Source organism: Schistocerca serialis, chromosome 1, assembly GCF_023864345.2.
Source record: "Schistocerca serialis cubense isolate TAMUIC-IGC-003099 chromosome 1, iqSchSeri2.2, whole genome shotgun sequence".
Lineage (NCBI taxonomy): Eukaryota > Metazoa > Arthropoda > Insecta > Orthoptera > Acrididae > Schistocerca > Schistocerca serialis.
In genome coordinates, this window is record NC_064638.1 from 824,498,595 (window position 1) to 824,517,848 (window position 19,254).

At 38.4% G+C, this 19,254-nt stretch overlaps 1 protein-coding gene across 6 annotated transcripts in view; it reads right to left on the reverse strand.

Annotated features, from left to right (window-relative positions):
- LOC126484410 (E3 ubiquitin-protein ligase RNF19A-like) overlaps nt 1-19,254 on the reverse strand; it is a 373,735-nt gene that overhangs the window by 103,567 nt on the left and 250,914 nt on the right. For all 6 annotated transcript variants that reach the window (XM_050107948.1, XM_050107917.1, XM_050107933.1 and 3 more), the window contains 2 exons: nt 13,493-13,710; nt 9,177-9,301 (listed from right to left, as the gene is read on the reverse strand). In XM_050107948.1, the coding sequence (XP_049963905.1) occupies nt 9,177-9,301; nt 13,493-13,673 (306 nt within the window). In that variant the 5' untranslated portion in view covers nt 13,674-13,710. The remainder of the gene's footprint in view (nt 1-9,176; nt 9,302-13,492; nt 13,711-19,254) is intronic.

The window sequence follows — 19,254 nt, forward strand, 5'->3', positions numbered from 1 at the left end:
TAATAAAGTAAATCAGTAAGGAATAATAACAAGGTAGGAAAACCAATTTCTCAAATGACCTGGTTTAGTACAGAGTTAAAAATTTAATCCTGGCCACTTTACAATCACTTTTCACTAGCAACTAGATTGATGGTACTTCTCATATGAACGTTCAGAGAAAATTTAATCATGGCACCAAGAACATCTAAAGAATACAATTTTCACGAGATTATATCATTCTTTCCAAACATTTGGTGGAAAACAGGTTTTATTTATATTTAAAATATTTCTTTCTCGATAATTAATTTTGATGCTTACCATGCAAATAATAACACTGCCTGAAAACTGGTATTGAAAACTAACCACGAATTATACTGTGAACTCTTACTACTTCAGCATGGTTATGAAATCCCTGTTGTGTTTCCTAAAGCAGTCAACAATTCTGAAGCCTCAAAATAAAGTTTTTAATTTCATGATAAAAGTAAGCATCACATAGCTGGCACAGAAGTGTGCAGTTTGATGGCACACTTTCTACCATGCAAGTCAGTTGACCCCAGCCATCTACGAGGGTCACTCCAAAAGAAATGCACACTTTTTTTTTTTTTTTTAAATCCTTCTTTTATTCTACATGTTTGATAGTTTTACAGTGTGTAGATACATCCTTTAGGAACAATATTTTCATTTCTCCACATAATTTCCATCCATCTCAACTACCTTACGCCATTTTGGAACCAGCGCCTTTATACTGGCAGGGTGAATTTCTGGACCAACCTGTTGGAGCCACTGTTTGGCAGTGTGCACAAGGGTGTCATCATCTTCAAACCTTGTTCCACGAAGAGAGTCTTTCAGTTTCCCAAAGAGATGATGGTCACATGGAGCCAGGTCAGGACTGTAAGGCGGGTGTTTCAGTGTTGTCCATCCCAGTTTTGTGATCGCTTCCATGGTTTTTTGACTGACATGTGGCTGTGCATTGTCATGCAACAGCAAAACATCCTGCTTTTGCTGATGTGGTCGAGCACAACTCAGTTGAGCTTGAAGTTTCTTCAGTGTCGTCACATAGGCATCAGAATTTATGGTGGTTCCACTTGGCTTGATGTCCACAAGCAATAGTCCTTCGGAATCGAAAAACACCGTAGCCATAACTTTTCCAGCAGAATGTGTGGTTTTGAATTTTTTTTTTTTTTTTTCCCTTGGGTGAATTTGCATGATGCCACTCCACTGATTGCCTGTTTGTCTCTGGTGAAAAATGATGGAGCCATGTTTCATCACCTGTCACAATTCTTCCACGAAATTCATCTCCACCATTCTCGTACTGTTCCAAAAGTTCACTGGATACTGTTTTTCTTGTTTCTTTGTGAGCCACTGTCAGCATCCTGGGAACCAACCTGGCACAAACCTTTTTTAACGCCAACACTTTCAGTATTTTGCAAACACTTCCTTCCCCTATCACAACGTAGCGTCAAAATTCGTTCACTGTAATGCGTCTGTCATCAGTCACCAATTCATTAACTCTCTGCACATTGTCTGGAGTGTGTGCAGTGTGAGGCCTGCCGCTGCAAGGACAATCCTCAATATTGCCGTGCTTGCTTCCATCACGTAACCAGCTTGCCCACCGACTAACTGTACTGTGATCGACAGCAGTATCTCCATATACCTTTATCAACCTCTTGTGGATGTTTCCCACTGTCTCGTTTTCACAGCACAGGAATTCTATGACAGCACATTGCTTCTGACGAACGTCAAGTGTAGCAGCCATCTTTAAGACATGCTGTAACGGTGCCACTCACAGGAACAGGTTGAACTAGGTTTGAACACAAGCGGGAAGGCTGTATCTACACACTGTAAAACTTTCACACATGCAGAATGAAAACTGTATTTTTACAAAAATAGTGTGCATTTCTTTTGGAGTGACCCTCGTATAAACATGGTATCATACAAGACAGTATTAGTTTGTGCACCCCATTAGTTCAATATTGGAGTAGATGTGTTATCAGCAACATATGGTTTTAAAATGTTCAAGATGTGTTTTCTAAATTGAATCATTCAATTTTCTGGACTTGGAGCAAGTCAGGTAAATATTTTTTAACGAGTCGTTTGAATAACTGGTCTCTTCTATACTGAATGACCAAATTAATCGTTAGTTTCTTATAAGCACAGGATAACATAAGGCAACTATTTTCCAGATGCTGCAATGGAATACTTCACCATGTACAAATGCATTATTTTATGAGAGATTTGATAAATGTGGTAAATTTCCATGATAGACTGGAATATTTTTGTTGCACATCTTCATGGTTGGTAAGTTGGATTGTCTTAGAAACAGAAGAAGAATTTCAACCTGTACAACAAACAGTTCAGTTCATTGCCGACAGCTGTCTGAATCAGTTAACTGTCAATGCTGCGATCCAAAATGGAGGAAACCAAGTTTTGTACTGTTATTAAACACTTTCATTTGAATGATTGGACTGGCACACAAATCAAATCAGAATCAGACGAAGTTCACGTGGACTCTGCACCATCACAGAAGACTATTTACTTTTGGATTAATGAATCTAAACGTGGTCGGACAAGCACCCAAGATGGAGTGCGCTCCAGCCATCAAACTGAGTTCACCACGAAGGAAACCACTCACAAAATTCATGATATCGTAATACAAGACCGCCAAATAAAAATTCATGAGACTGCTGAGGCTGGAAGCATCACAACTGACTCAGTGCATAAGATCCTGCATGGAGAAGTGGCTGTGAAGAAGCTGTGTGCAAGGTGTGTGCCATGATCAGTCACAGTCTACCAAAAGTGCAAGCAGCACAATATTTCAAAACAGTGTCTGGCAATGTTTAATTGCAATCTGAAAGACATTTTGTGCTGATTTGTAACTGTTGATGAAACATGGATCCAGTATTACACACTAGAGTCGCAACATATGTCGAAACAATGGACAAAGGCTGGTGAAAGCGAAGCAAAGAAGACAAAGGCCATTTTCAGCTGGTAAGGTGATAGCCACTGTTATTTTTTGAGATTCCTCAAGAATAATCCTCATAGATTACTAGGAAAAAGGCAGAACCATAACTTGACCCTATTACATTTTATTGCTGGATCATCTGAAACTTGCTTTGGCTGAAAAAAGGCCAGAGTTGGCACAAGTCCATGAACTGGGCTTCGAATTAGCTCCATGTCCACCCTATGTGCTAAACTTAACCCCAAGTGACTTCATTCTGTCCCCTAACTTGAAACTTTTCATCAAACGAGGAAGTGTTGTTGTTGTTGTTGTTGTTGTTGTTGTTGTTGTTCTTGTTGTCGTCTTCAGTCCTGAGACTGGTTTGATGCAGCTCTCCATGCTACTGTATCCTGTCCAAGCTTCTTCATCTCCCAGTACCTACTGCAGCCTACATCCTTCTGAATCTGCTTAGTGTATTCATCTCTTGGTCTCCCTCTATGATTTTTACGCTCCATGCTGCCCTCCAATACTAAATTGGTAATCCCTCGATGTCTCAGAACATGTCCTACCAACCGATCCCTTCTTCTCGTCAAGTTGTGCCACAAGCTCCTCTTCTCCCCAATTCTATTCAATACCTCCTCATTAGTTATGTGATCGACCCATCTAATCTTCAGCATTCTTCTGTAGCACCCATTTCGAATGCTTCTATTCTCTTCTTGTCTAAGCTATTTATCGTCCATGTTTCACTTCCATACGTGGCTACACTCCATACAAATACTTTCAGAAACGACTTCCTAACATTTAAATCTGTACTCAATGCTAACAAATTTCTCTTCTTGAGAAACGCTTTCCTTGCCATTGCCAGTCTACATTTTATATCCTCTCTACTTCGACCATCAGTAGTTATTTTGCTCCCCAAGTAGCAAAACTCCTTTACTACTTTAAGTGTGTCATTTCCTGATCTAATTCCCTCAGCATCACCTGAGTTAACTCGACTACATTCCATTATCCTCATTTTGCTTTTGTTGATGTTCATCTTATATCCTCCTTTCAAGACACTGCCCATTCCGTTCAACTGCTCTTCCAAGACCTCTGCTGTCTCTGACAGAACTACAATGTCATCGGCGAACCTCAAAGTTTCTACTTCTTCTCCATGGATTTTAATACCTACTCTGAACTTTTCTTTTGTTTCCTTTAGTGCTTGCTCAATATACAGATTGAATAACATCGGGGATAGGCTACAACCCTGTCTCACTCCCTTCCCAACCACTGCTTCCCTGTCATACCCCTCGCCTCTTATAACTGCCATCTGCTTTCTGTACAAATTGTAAATAGCCTTTCACTCTCTGTATTTTACCCCTGCCACCTTCAGAATCTGAAAGAGAGTATTCCAGTCAACATAGTCAAAAGCTTTCTCTAAGTCTACAAATGCTAGAAATGTAGGTTTGCCTTTTCTTAATCTAGCTTCTAAGATAAGTCGTAGGGTCAGTATTGCCTCACGTGTTCCAACATTTCTACGGAATCCAAACTGATCTTCCCCGATGTCGGCTTCTATCATTTTTTCCATTCGTCTGTAAAGAATTCGCATTAGTATTTTGCAACCGTGACATATTAAACTGGTAGTTCGGTAATTTTCACATCTGTCAACACCTGCTTTCTTTGGAATTGGAATTATTATATTCTTCTTGAAGTCTAAGGGAATTTCGCCTGTCTCATACATCTTGCTCACCAGATGGTAGAGTTTTGTCAGGACTGGCTCTCCCAAGGCTGTCAGTAGTTCTAATGGAATGTTGTCTACTCTGGTGGCCTTGTTTCGACTCAGGTCTTTCAGTGCTCTGTCAAACTCTTCACGCAGTATCATATCTCCTATTTCATCTTAATCTATGCCCTCTTCCATTTCCATAATATTGTCCTCAAGTACATTGCCCTTGTATAGACCCTCCATATACTCCTTCCACCTTTCTGCTTTCCCTTCTTTGCTTAGAACTGGGTTTCCATCAAAGCTCTTGATATTCATGCTAGTGGTTCTCCTTTCTCCAAAGGTCTCTTTAATTTTCCTGTAGACAGTATCTATCTTACCCCAAGTGAGATAAGCCTCTACATCCTTACATTTGTCCTCTAGCCATCCCTGCTTATATTGCAGTCAACAAGTATTTGAAGAGTTCAATGGAAACTATTTTTTCCAATGGGATGAAAAAGCTAGTGGATAGCTGGACCAAAGTGCGTATCTCTCAAAGGAGACTATATAAAGAAATAAGGCGAGCCGTTTACAAATGAAACATTTTTTCCTTGCCTTTTTCCCAAACTCAACAGACCACTCATTTGTATACTACCAACTGCAATAAATTTCACTTTCCTCCCTTATGCGATAAAGTGCTTCAAATGCTAAACTACACAGCAGTCTTACTTGGATTTTTTTTTCCCCAGAAATGAGGCTGAAGATATTAATTCTCTACTAATCTAAGTCATTTGAGAATTTTATTTGTGTACCTTGTTATTATTTTGTATTGATTTACATACCTTATTAACCATTCTATTCCTACCAATTCCAACGCAGAAAAAATTTCAACGCACAAAAAAATAGAAAGGAAACGAAAAACACAGAATGTTTTGGGGGACTGAACCTGGGCCCCCTAGTTCCAGCCAGTTGCCTTGATCACTACACCAGCACCACTTTAGTTGAACAGTGTTTATCTTACGAGTACATAAACAGCAGTCAAAAAAATTTCTTTCCTCAATTTCTAGGAAAAAAACACATTTTTAGCCACCATATACAATGAAAAATGCTCAATTTTTGATTATCTAATGGTCCCACCAGTTTTGAGTCAACTGCGCATCATGAACTTTAGAGATGTTTTTCTTAAAAATGAGAGAGGGCAGGAGGGGGTTGCTGAGCTAAAATAGCTTACAAGGAGAGGTCACATACTCGTCATCGCCGAATTTGTCCAAATTTATGGTACATGTTGGGCATGGTGAGACAAAGTACCCCAAGTGGAAACTCCAGATCGCTAAGTGTTTAGGAAATAAAAGGAATTTTGATACAGATCTATCACCATGTACACCTTATCAATTGTCCCTGTGACAATGTGTTTGGCTCAGCGGTAAGAGATGAGATTCGCATTGAAAGGGTCACAGGATCGACTGCCTGATGGCAAATATTTGTGTGCTTCTTGGCAAATCGTATACCACTGCAATACCAAATAACCTACTCTATTAATTTATATAAGCACAAAAAGTATAGGCATAGGATGAAATACGGGACTGCAAACATTTAAAAAGGGTGTAAAGTTTGGAAGGTAGGAGACGAGATACTGGCAGAAGTAAAGCTGTGAGGACTGGCCGTGAGTCGTGCTTCGGTAGCTCAGATGGTAGAGCACTTGCCCGCGAAAGGCAAAGGTCCCAAGTTCAAGTCTCGGTCAGGCACACAGTTTTAATCTGCCACAAAGTTTCATTTAAAAAGGGATTGTAGATAACTCATACACAGGAACATCCCGTTTATTAAATCGATACTTTCATTCTTTTGCAACTGTTCAATTACATTTACTGGGGTGATATTCATCAAAGAAACAGGGGAAGCAATAATATTTACGGCATCTTGCACACGTTATGAACACCATATTTTTGTGATGACATGGTTTTTTTAATGTCTCCAAAGAAAAAGAAACTTTAATGCCATTCTGAAAACAGCTTCCTTCATCGCACAGTCCAGCAGTGAACCACACGTAACGCAGCATGTCGCTGAATATGTGTGAGGGTAGCTGGAGAAACAGCAAACCACGAGTAACGCAGCATGTCGCTGAATATGTACGAGGATAGCTGGTGATGTATAATGGAATGTAGTTCAATGGTAGCTTCTCGGGAAGTGATTTCTTCTTCCTCAATGAGTTAAGTGCATTTTTGACATTTTTTATTAGATTTTTTATTAGATTTTTTACCTGACGATAAAAATACACATCACAGGGTTGCACTAGTGGCTTACATTTGGAGGTAATTACTTTGATACTGCACATTGGCAATCTGTCTTCATTTTGGAACAGTTTTGTCATATATTTGTGGATTCGTTTGTCCTCCACATGAGACAATCAATATAGGGCTTCATCACATCAGTTACATATTTTTTGTACAATTCTGTCAGCAGTTTACCAGATTTTGAAGAAGGAGCACAAACATATTTGCCGCTGGGGACAAGTGAACCCACGACCCTTTCAGTATGAATCCGTTTTCTTACCACTGAGCTGAACACTACTTCCTGAACAAATTGTCACAGGGACAATTGATAAGGTGGACATGGTGATAGATCGGTATCAAAATTCCTTATATTTCCTAAACACTTGGGCACCTGAAGTTCTCACTTGGGGCACTTCATGTCTCACCACACCCTACATGTACCACGAATTTGGACAAATTCGGAATTTGGTGACGACAAGTAGGCGTCCTGTCCTTGTTGGTCTTTCATTTTAGGTTGTATACAAACAACCTGCCACATATGAGTAGTGTTGGTTTGGCCACGTCTGAGGCCTTCCTCTTGTTAGAAAGCTGATTCAAAATAATTTCTAAAAACTTCAAAGTATAGGGTATAATGAATTTTACAACACACAATTACAAATGGTAGATCTGAAGTATAACCCAACTAATATCTGGCACTTGAGATTTTATGACTAGTCTGTTTTATTGGTTGTTTTTGCTGGTTGTGGTTGAGGTAATGTTAAAATTTTTATGATTTATTTTTTTCATGAAACAGTATAACGAATGTTACTTTTCAAGAATTAAATTACTTGAATCACCTCATATTTTATTAATTTTTGAACATTTTGAAAAAAACAGTTTTGTTTTCAATGTAATAAGAGTTGAGAAATCTGTACACAAATCCCTTTGTTACATCAGAGAAGATTCAGACATTTGTGGTATATGTTTACATAGACAGTTTTTGGGATTTTCCAATTAGCTGTTTATGAAATCTTAGTATCTCAATGAAGTTAACAGATCATGTAAAATTGCAGAGTGAGTTTTAGATAAAATCTTAGAAAAAACAGATAGATGCAGCAGCACAAAATGAATGTACGGAAGATTATCACACTGTATATCACTGTCCTTGTACGTACAGTGGTAGTAACTCATTCACATCTTTATGATTCGGGCTAGTTTTCATCAAACCAGTCAGTATGGCCACGCAAATTTTCAAAAGTGGTCACAAGTATTTCAATACTAAAACAGCTGTTGCAACAATTAACAGGAAACAATGGAAGATACACTCACAATCCTCTAAATAGATGCCAATGTAAATTAGTAGTGCACAAGATTTTCTGTATATGCGAGGGTCTGCATTTGCACACAGCAGGTGCATCCCACAATGTACTGTCATGCTTAAGAGACATGTTCCCAGCAGTTCTTTTAACTATTTATGTAGGAGGGATTATGGCAGATGTACATACACTTTTACACGGCATACACTTCTTCGAAAGTCATGCAATTTTCATCTATGGCATTCCTGTCAAAATTCTTTATTCTTGCTACTAAAGTTTTATGTAATTTCGATATGGAATTACAATTCTGACAAACTGCAGTGTATTACTGTCATAACTTTTTATTACAAAAAACTTTTGTGAAGAGTATTTGATAAGGTGATATTCTAATAATGCTTTTCAGAATGAGATTTTCACTCTGCAGAAGAGTGTGTGCTGATTTGAAACTTCCAGGCAAATTAAAACTGTGTGCCGGACCGCGACTCAAACTCGGGACCTTTGCCTTTCGCGGGCAAGTGCTCTACCATCTGAGCTACCCAAGCACGACTCACGCCCTGTCCTCACAGCTTTACTTCTGCCATTACCTCGTCTCCTACCTTCCAAACTTTACAGAAGCTCTCCTACTTTTGTTATAATGTGTTTTGTTGCAATGCCTCTCTAGCATCCAGGAAAGTAAAAGTTATGAAGATGTGAACTGAAAGTAATGCACATATGGGCATAGTACAAACAGTAGAAAGGAATGAGTTCCCAGTATCAAATTAATATTTGAGTCATAAAGAGAGCTTGTAATAATAACAGCAACTACACCCAAATGCAATGAAATTCATGAATATTTGCGAGATCACGGAAACTACTGCCTTTCAGCATTCATACCGTAAAATCTTATGAGTAATGAAGAACTGCATAAATTTACAGTTTCTTGTCTACTGTCTACATGTTGAAACACTTGAAGCAATTGAACAATGTAAACAAAGAATCAGAAGTCAGGCTGTTATTTTAAAGGAGTATTTCTGTACCTTTGTGGTTGATCCTGAAACAGAAACTGATGTTCTGCTGGTAGCCTGAGGAATAATACCACTACCGGGTGGAATTCGTAATGAGGGACCATCCCCACGCTCTACATCTCTTGATGGACCTACACCTGCAAGTGACAATCACAATGATAACCTAAATTTTTAAGAATGCAACATATCACAACAACTTGAGAATACAATGAACTTACAATGTGCAGTTTTACAATATGAATGCCTTAGAAATGAGAAAGAAAAAGAAAAACAAAGAATGTTTTAGAAAATGAAAGATTAAAGCAATAACGCTGAAGCCAACCACTGACTGCCCAAAGTGTTCTTAATGTCCTGAGGAAAGAGAACATGCATAATGCATGGTGCACTGAAAGTTACATGTAACTTTTAATTTCACTAATTGTTGAACAATAGTTCACTTAACAACTGCTATAAAATTTCTTAATACCATCATTCAATTACACTACAAATGTAATAGGTAACGCTAGTGCAAAGGCCTGCCATTTTGACAGTTTAAAAAAGCAACATAATTTCACTAGTACTGACAGTGAGTAACTAACTACCAACAACAAAACCAATCTCACTAAGTAATATTGAATGTGTTATCAGAAAAAAATGCCTCCAATTAGTCAGACACTGCAATGTGAGTATTACTTCATTTCATCAACCCAGCTACCAACAAATACAATATTTTTTGAAGTTAGAATTACCAATATGCAGCAACCAGTCACAAAATCATGTTTTATTTATTCACTTTTGCAAATCAATTTCAACTGATTAACAGCTATCATCGGTGCTTTCGACTAATATGTGTTACGAGTATTAATACTGCCTTAAGCAGCACTTTATGTTTGACCTCTGCTTAACACAGTATTACAACTCGGGGAATATATTGGTTGAAAGCACCGATGATGGCTGTTAATCAGTTGAAATCGATTTGCAAAAGTGAATAAATAAAACATGATTTTGCAACTGGTTGCTGTATATTGGTAATTTTACGGTTTACGGTCGTTGCACAACTTGGGAACCACATGGAGCCCACCATTCATTTTTGAAAGTGTTGTGGTGGTGGTGGTGGTGGTGATATAGGAATGATGATCACCAATGGCAGAAGCTTTATGATAATGACTAGGAAAGTATTTATGTTCAGTGCAACCGATAATGACAACAATTGACTTAATGGAGAAATTAAAAACACTTTTGCAATATGATGAATCTTCAGAAGTGTTGGTAAAAGCTTACCACACATCATAAATCACACTCTACATTATTAAATACATGAACCAATGTATTAAAGAAATCTTTGGGCAATTAAACTGAGGTTAATGATAATCTAAGAAGGTTGTGAAATATGATGACTAGGTATAGTTACCACAGAGAATCATTGTAAAGTCTGGGATACACAAACTGCTATTATGTTCTCTTCTAGAATGGCTATGCATGAAGTCCACAACCAACAGCGAAGTCAGATATTGATGAAGCATCTTTCAGAAACTTGTGGGAAGTTAAGGGCTTAAATTAAATCACTGAATGATTCACATTGATCTATTCCATCTCTTAATAACAGTCAGAAGGAGAGGTGGCTAAACAGATGAAGAAGGAAAGGTCTTACTACAAAAAAACATCATATAAAAATGTAGTGCCTGACCACTACACTAACTCACAAATTGGTGACAATGAAATAAGAACTTTCAGTATTGAAAAATCAACTGGCACTAAACCAAACAAAGTGAAAGGCCGTGATGGAATCCCTAGGAGACTACACACTGAATTCACTGAGGAAGTGGCTGCTTTTGTAGTTGATATTAAGAGAGAATATCTAGTGTAGTGAAAAAGTTCACTATGGTATGGGTGGGGGAAGTCACTCCTGTTCATTAAATTGCAGAAATAAAGAATGCACAGAATTGTAGACCAATATATTTTTAATATTGATGTGTTACAGGATCCTAGAGCAAATTCTATGATCTAACATTACCATACTGCTGAAAGAAAAAAAGCTTTTCTTTAAGTTTCTTGCAACCAAGAGAGGGTTCTAAGAACTTTTGATTGAGAAAACACAGTACTTTTCAGGACACTTAAAGTATCAAAAAGTAACACTGGAAAGTAATACAAATGTTAATGTTCCTAAAACATACAAGTATATATTACAGGCCTGCTCATCAGCAGCCTTACGTTAGATTATTCTTTTTGTTCTGAATGGCATCTTTCTTTTTTTGAACATAAACACACAATGGCTACTCACAACAACGAGAAAGAAGCCAACAGTATAAAAGTACATGATCTGTGGTGAATTTATGCTGTCTGTAAAATTGTTTAACATCTAGCACAAGTCATATAAATGAAACTAATGTGAATTCAGTAGCATGAAAGGCGAATATAAAATAGGTTTCATTACTGCCACATATATATGCATGACCCTTTCTAGAGCTCTACCAGCAAATCTATCCTGGGTTATTAAGCCAGTGTCCTGATTAAGTAGGCCTGATGGCATTAAGAAGAAAGACACAATTTAGTAGATCCCAATATTTAAGCACAACAGAAAAAGTCAAGGAAGTTCAATGGGATCATTGGCAGTAAGGCAACACTGTTTTAGTGAAATCCTGCATTTTTGCAGACTGCTGTTGGGTGTACTTCAAGTTATTTTTTCTAACACTCCATATTCAAATAGAATAAGTGTCATTGTTTGTCTCCACCAAGCATTGTACAATGGCTTTCACAGTATGTATGTGGACAGAAATGTAAAATTGAGCCAATTCAGTTACTTTTTGTAGTCTGGTGATGATTTTTCTTGAGATTAAAAATTATTTTTCACCCACAAAGGAAAAAGCAACCACGCTGACATGAACTTAAGTCATATTTAAACATGAAAAATTTTTGAAAGTAGTTTGATTAACTCTTAAATATTACAGTTTAAACCCAAACTTGAGGAACTAGTCAAGTATTCCATAATTTTTATAATATTTATGGCTAATTATTTCCTTGTTAACACAAAATTCTAAATTCTCAATAAAAGGAAATGGAGTACCTGTAAATTACTGCAGTTTAGTTATTACCAACGCTGATAGTCTTAATTTAGTTTTAGTTACAACAGACTATGTCTTAACTAAAACTGAATTAGGACTATTTTGTTGTGAAACCCCTTTCTTGAAATGATTTTTACCACATCCCTGTTTGTCTGATACCTGGTGATTGTCACAGAAGATTGTGGAGGTGACTACGTACCAATGCAAATCTTTGGTACGCAGTCCAATGGATTCAGCAAAGATGTGGCGTGGTCATGAACAGATGTCCAACACCTACCATTGCCATCAAGGGTAATTTTAGGACTGTGCAGTTGTGGGCAAAATCCTCCCAACCTGCTGTCAACACTTAAGCAATTAGTTTGTCTTAAGATGTGGCAGTGTAGGAGCACACCGCATCCTAACACCTCCATCCAGTATGCCAAACTCAACTGAATGGACGGCTGTGCAGTACCTGCTGACACAAATCAAATTGATCACACTTAGGATCAGTTTAATCTTGCAGATAATCATCACAAGAACCCCCCCCCCCCCTCACCCTGGATGACTTCAGCAGGCCTGCCACTGGAAAATGAGTCAGGCTTGAGCAGCTACATCTCTACCACATTACAGTGCATAGAAGTGAGCAACATTGTTTCATTTCGCAGATGTGCACTTTCAAGCAGCTTTCCTTTGTTTTGATTATCACTTAGTTTTACATGAAAGCCATTTATTCCTCTTTGTAAATCTTGCTCTTTCATTCCTTATTCTCCTTGACTCTGAGTTCACACACATTTGCCGAAGTAAAGGTGGTGCAAAACTTTAGGTTGTTTACCTATCACACCTTTGAAGGGACAATGTAGCTCTGTCTCCGCTTGTAGACATACTCCATTTCCTTATAAAGCTACTAAAGAACTATTATAATAATTGAAGCCACGCATTTTGGGTAACGCGAAGGCAATTAGTTAAATCAGAAAATTTTGGGTTATTACTGGATTATTTCAGTACTGCTTGGAAAAAAAAAAAAGAGAGACAGAGAGAGAGAGAGAGAGAGAGAGAGAGAGAGAGAGAGAGAGAGAGAGAGAGAGCACAGTTGTACACCTAATGGCTTAAGCCTCAGCGTCTTATGGGACAGTTCCTTTTGAATGCTGCCTGCACAAACGTCTTCAATCTGACACAACAGAAATATCCCAGTTTGCTATCTACATAAATACATAATTCTATGTTTACATTTAAGAAACCTACTTAAGACTTTAGTACAATTTCTATACATGCACAATTGAAATCACTTTAAATAAATATTTTTGTCACCATTTGCAGCAGAACTGCGGGAACTCTTTGTTGATCCAGAACCCCTGGTGATGCGGCGAGTGACTAGAGGACTGGAGTAAAGCAGACGGCGCAGTGAGAAACGTGAGAGGCCACGCTTGCGTTGTCCACCTCCACCCACGGAACATGTTGAATGACTATCACTGTCATGGGACTTGCGCATTGTTAATTTGAGTTACCACTTCACTGTCATTCTAGGCCTGCAAAGAATTAGAGAAAATTTAAAGATTCTAATTCAAAACACATTAACACTTAATTTTAAGAAGCTCCTTAATTTTTTACAAATAAAGTGTTTGAGGTACCCAAACAACTCCATTGATTTTTCATTGCCTTACAAAAGTTAGTGAACAGTGGTACATATTAATGATTAGATTAATGAAATTAAATGCATTTACTCTTAGTTTTTATAAAATTTATTCTGAAAATTAGTTATAATTTCTTACAGCAATATATATTCCTATAAATGAAAATCTTAACTTCAAAAGAACTTTAGTGACTTTGCCACTGCAAGCAGCGCCTTTAAAAAGTTCCAAATGAAATACTACTTTAATTATTCAGTCTCATTTATGAACTATCACAATCATTACACAGAGGGAGAAAGTTTCTCATTCCCATTTAGGCCCTCTTGATCACATCAGGTACTATTTCTGTGTCTGTTCTAATCTTCTAGTGCAGGCTAAGCAATGGAGTTCCTTATGATTCAATATAATGTGTAAGTGATAATCTCACTTAAAGGAGAATTACTCCAGATACGAATCTGTAATCACTCTTCATGCGAATTTGTGCCATCATACTGCCCATAATAAGAGTTATCAGTGCTATAATTCAAATAAATTTCTGGGGATGTAACACACACTGTCAAATCATGAAAGCAGCATTGATACATTTGCTGTAGGCCCTCCCAGACTGTGTTAACTGACCAAATGGGTCGAGTGTGTAATCCCACAGCATGATTTATTTAGTTCGCGGAGAAAATTTTCCATGCAGCATCTTGACTGTATCAGTTTAGTTCTTCATCTTTATCATGACAGTAAAGTTGTACCCAATATCAACGCCAACTGGTAGTTTACAATTTGTTAGAGACAGTTAGCCACTTATCTGACTTCTAAAATGCCTTCCAATAGCACACCTCAGAGCCTAGGCACTATATTCCTTCTACCTTGCTGTGTTTATACTAATTTGATCCATTCTTGTAACTTTTTCATTGCACTTTATTAGCCACGTCTTTAGGAAAAATATGGGGAGGTTATCAACGGTCTGAACATTCAATACATTATCTTAAATATGATAAGGCACAATGATCTTTTGGCTTATAGGAGAGTAATTGTCAGCATTGAAGGCGGGGTAGGTAAAAGTGGAGTTTGGATAATAACTTAGTCATTATTCAAATGAACCATTAATAACTGTATATGATAATAAATGCACCTTTTATATATCAAAGCATACAAAATGATACTTCTCTTGTTGTAAGAAAGCTAATACTTGTATAAGGAATTCTAGAAGCACCTGACAGCATTATGTTGCTAATACTACTAACAAGGGCAAGGCCTCAGACATGGCCAACTGATGTGGCACATATTTGGCATGTCACTTGGGTACAACATAAACCCAAGAACTAAGAGATTTTGGCTCATTATCTCTCCCTCCCCCTTTCCATTTTTGAGAAAATAATCCCCGAAGTCCTTAATGTTCAAGAAGCTCCAAATCAATGGAATAAAGAGATATTTGAAAACTAAGCGATTTTCAACGTCATGTATGGGATCCATAAATGCGTAATTTCTGATGAATTGAGAAAATAAACTATTGCGGTTGCTGTCAATATACTCAGATTGTTTACCCCTTCCTGCAAAACAGCACCTGCCGAGCAACCAAGGCACCTGCCTGGGGAATGGAGGACCTGAATTCAATTCCTACATGGACTAAGCTCTTTGTCTCCTCCCCTCCATTCTCATATGCATTTTACTCAGTACCAGTATCTAAATTGGTGGGAATAGGAATAGTAAGGCAAATAAATCAATAAAGGATATTAACAACGTAGGTAGATAAATTTTCAAAGAACCTGAATTAGTGATGAATTGTAAGTTTAATTCTCATTGCCTGATAATCCAAGGACTCTTTTCCAATCCCTCACAAGGAACCATCGATAGCTGACAGTACATGCACGAAAATACACTAATCCAAGTATGTCATCCTAATTGCTTGTTCATTTTTGTGTAGTTTTGAATACAATCATTTAAAAGTGACGATTTCCAGCAGTAATAGTAGCGAACCTGGAGTTTACTTGCAGGAATTTTTATCACTATTATATCCCTGGAACTAAACACACCTTCGAAAACAATAAAGTTAAAAAAAAAAAGGACTGCAAAGCATATGAAGGAATCTAACACAGGACTCATGCTCTGCAAACAGTCGCCTTGGTCGCTTGGCCGACACTACTTTACTTGAAGGGGTGGGTTGAGTTAACGTTTTCTGTACATAAAGTGGCAGGCATATTAGTTTCTTTTCTCAATTTCTTGGAAAACTGTGTGTATCTGGATCCTACATATGATGAAAAATTTTCAGTTTTCAATTATCTGTTGAGCTCATCAATTATGAGTCAATTAAGAGACAAACTTAAGGGGTGATTTCTCGAAGAATGTTCAGGGTGGGAGGGGGTGTTTTAGTGAGCTAGGAATCCTCCATTTTAGGTAGTACGCAAGCAACCTGACGAACTTGAGACAGGTCAGTTGGCCATGTCACACACACATGTACTTGCCAAGTCTGCCACAGATTCAGAAACAAAAAGGAGAGAATTCTAGCAAACAACTTCATCATATACTGATGGAAAAAATTGCAACACAAAATAAACTAAGCAGAGTAATGAAATCTCGGAAATATATCTGTGTAGATAACATATTTAAGTTATTAACTAGGGTTGCCCCAAGTTTCCCCAAGTGAAATTCCCTGATTTCCAGACAAGTTCTAGCATTTTTCCCTGACAAATTATGAAACCTCAAGGGTAAGTTAAGACATAAGATGACAATCTGTCTTTGCAGTTACAGTACAAGAAACAATAGTGCGAAGAAGGAAAAATCCAAACAAATTTGCATGCAGATGGCATTTCCTGATGTGAGCAAAAATCATATTTACTAACATCAACATCTTTTGTAATGAACTGTTTTAGACAGAAAAAACAAGCCAAATGGTATGTGTGCTTCATTAAAACCACTGATGTTATTTTATTTCAATAAAATGAAACACATTTGGTGACAAAAATACGCATTTCCTTGGAGTCACAATATGGATTTAAAATACCTTAACTGATTTCAGAAATAATCTCAGAAAGGTGTAGGTCTCTTGAAAGAAGTGTATAAGGTGGGGAAGAATTGTGCAAATCAACACTGTAAGTGACCGCCAATAAAATGTTGGTTTGACTATATTTGTTATTGTCAGTTATTACCACCCACTGTGTTACGTCTGTTATTTTACAGGTACTGTGCGATTTTTCTTTCAAGAAATATATGACTGCATAGCATACGAAGTGCCAGAGACTGAAACAATTTTCTTCCTCTCATTGTCCATACTTTCTAACATATTAACTACTTTTGACGAATCAAAATGTACTAGAACATGTAAAGTGTCTATAAACTGCCACACTGTACAACGTGCTTACAGTGAGATAGTTGCAATTCCTGAAACTCATTGCCCATGGTCTCTGGCACACTGCAGTCCTGGGTCCATTGATACACCATGAAAGTCCACTGCATTAGGCCACACACAAACAGTCCCAGCCTGTGGATAGATCAGTGAGACTAGATCCAATGGGCAGGGCCTGCACATTAGTGGAAAACGAATGGCTTCAGGTTGGCAGGCCCAATTCATTGCAGATTCCCCCAGAAATGGCCTCCGGTTTTGGCCCATCCTGGAAATCCACTCATGTGGCCAGCTATTCACAAGCCACAGACAGCATGTTGATGAAATGAGACCACGGTGATCAATCCAGAATCAATACTAATGAGGATAGATAGCAACTCGCCCTAAAGATGATCGCTGAGCCACGGACAAGCACATAGAAATGACAATCACATAGAAAAGACAATCACTATCACAACTAAATTTTCAGCCAAAGCTTTTGTCAGAAAACGAGAGCACAGACACATTCATACAATCACTCAGACATTCACATGACTGCCGTCTCTGACCGCTACATCTAGTGTCTCTGATAATCAGATCCAAGCAAACCACTCCTCATGCCTCTCTTCCTCTCATCGGCGGCTGCTGGCTAGTGGCAAGAAGTGATGGCATCACTGACAGTAAGCTGAGGTGAGTGGATGGAGAGAAGCAGCAGGAATGAGGAAGTAGGGAAGCAGCACATATATTTAGCTGCACCCAACCAGTGACGATGTTTGACACCTCAGTAAACAGATAATTTCCATCTACTGAGACAAAAATGAAATTTTTCAAGTGTTTCTTTTTTTTTCCTTCAAATTTCCTTGATATTTCCCTGACTTTCCTGATGTATTTAAAATTCCCTGATATTCCGATTTCCAGAACCTGTGGTAACCCTGTTAACTCTGCAAAATCAAAGGTGCAAATAAGTCATTGTAATTGTGAAATGTTGGTACATTAAGGACCAGTGTAACAGCCAGAAAGTTGAATGTAAGTTTGCAAACATGCATGCATTGTGTTGTAATGGTGCCAGACGTCAGTTTGTGGGATGGAGTTCCATGCCTGTTGTCCTTGAGTCAGTCAGGCAGTTAATCTTGGCTGTGGGCGGCCCTGGAGTGTTGTCCAATGATGTCCGATATGTGCTCGATTGGAGACAGACCTGGTGACTGAGCAGCCCACGGCAACATGTTGACGCACTGTAGAGCATGTTGGGCTACAACAACAGTATGTGGGGATGCATTATCCTTTTGGAAAACATCCCCTGGAATGCTGTTCATGAATCTTAATGCAACAGGTCGAGTAACCACATTGACCTACAAATTTCCAGTCAGGGTCTGTGATATAACCATGAGAGTGCTCCTGCTGGCATACGAAACTGTACCATACATCATAACTCCAGGTGTATGTCCCATGTGCCTAGCAGGCAGACAGATTGGTTGCAGGCCCTCAACTGCCATCCTCCTAAACAACACAGTCATCTCTGGCACCGAGGCAAAACCAGCTTTCATCAGTAAACACAATCTGCTTCCACCCTATCTTCCGGCGAGCTCTGGCTGGACACGACTGAAGTCATAAATAGTGGTGGTTTGGTGTCAGTGGAATGCATGCTACAGGGCGTCCTGGCTCGGAGCTATCATTGAAGCAACCAATTTGTAACAGTTCTTTGTGTCACTGTGATGCCAACTGCTGCTCAAATTGCTGCTGCAAATGCAGTACGATGCACCAGAGCCATATGCCGAATACGATGGTCTTCCCTCTCAATAATGCCGTGTGGCCATCTGGAGCCCAGATATCTTCTGATCAAACATTCTAGTGACCACCACTTCCGGCAATGATTTACAGTGGCTGCATTCCTGCTAAGTTTTTCTGCAATATCGCAGAAGAAACAAAGCTTTTCCTAACCCTATTACTTGACCTCATTCAAACTCTGAGAGCTGTCGGTAATTGCATTCTTGACTAACATCAACTCACCACTTCCAGTCTCAGAGGTAATTAAAACTCACGACCATTACAGTGTGAATTTCATGCAAACCAGATTTTTGTTCTTCTAGTGGCGTTACTAGCGCCACTCTTTACGGAACTGGCGTGAAATATAA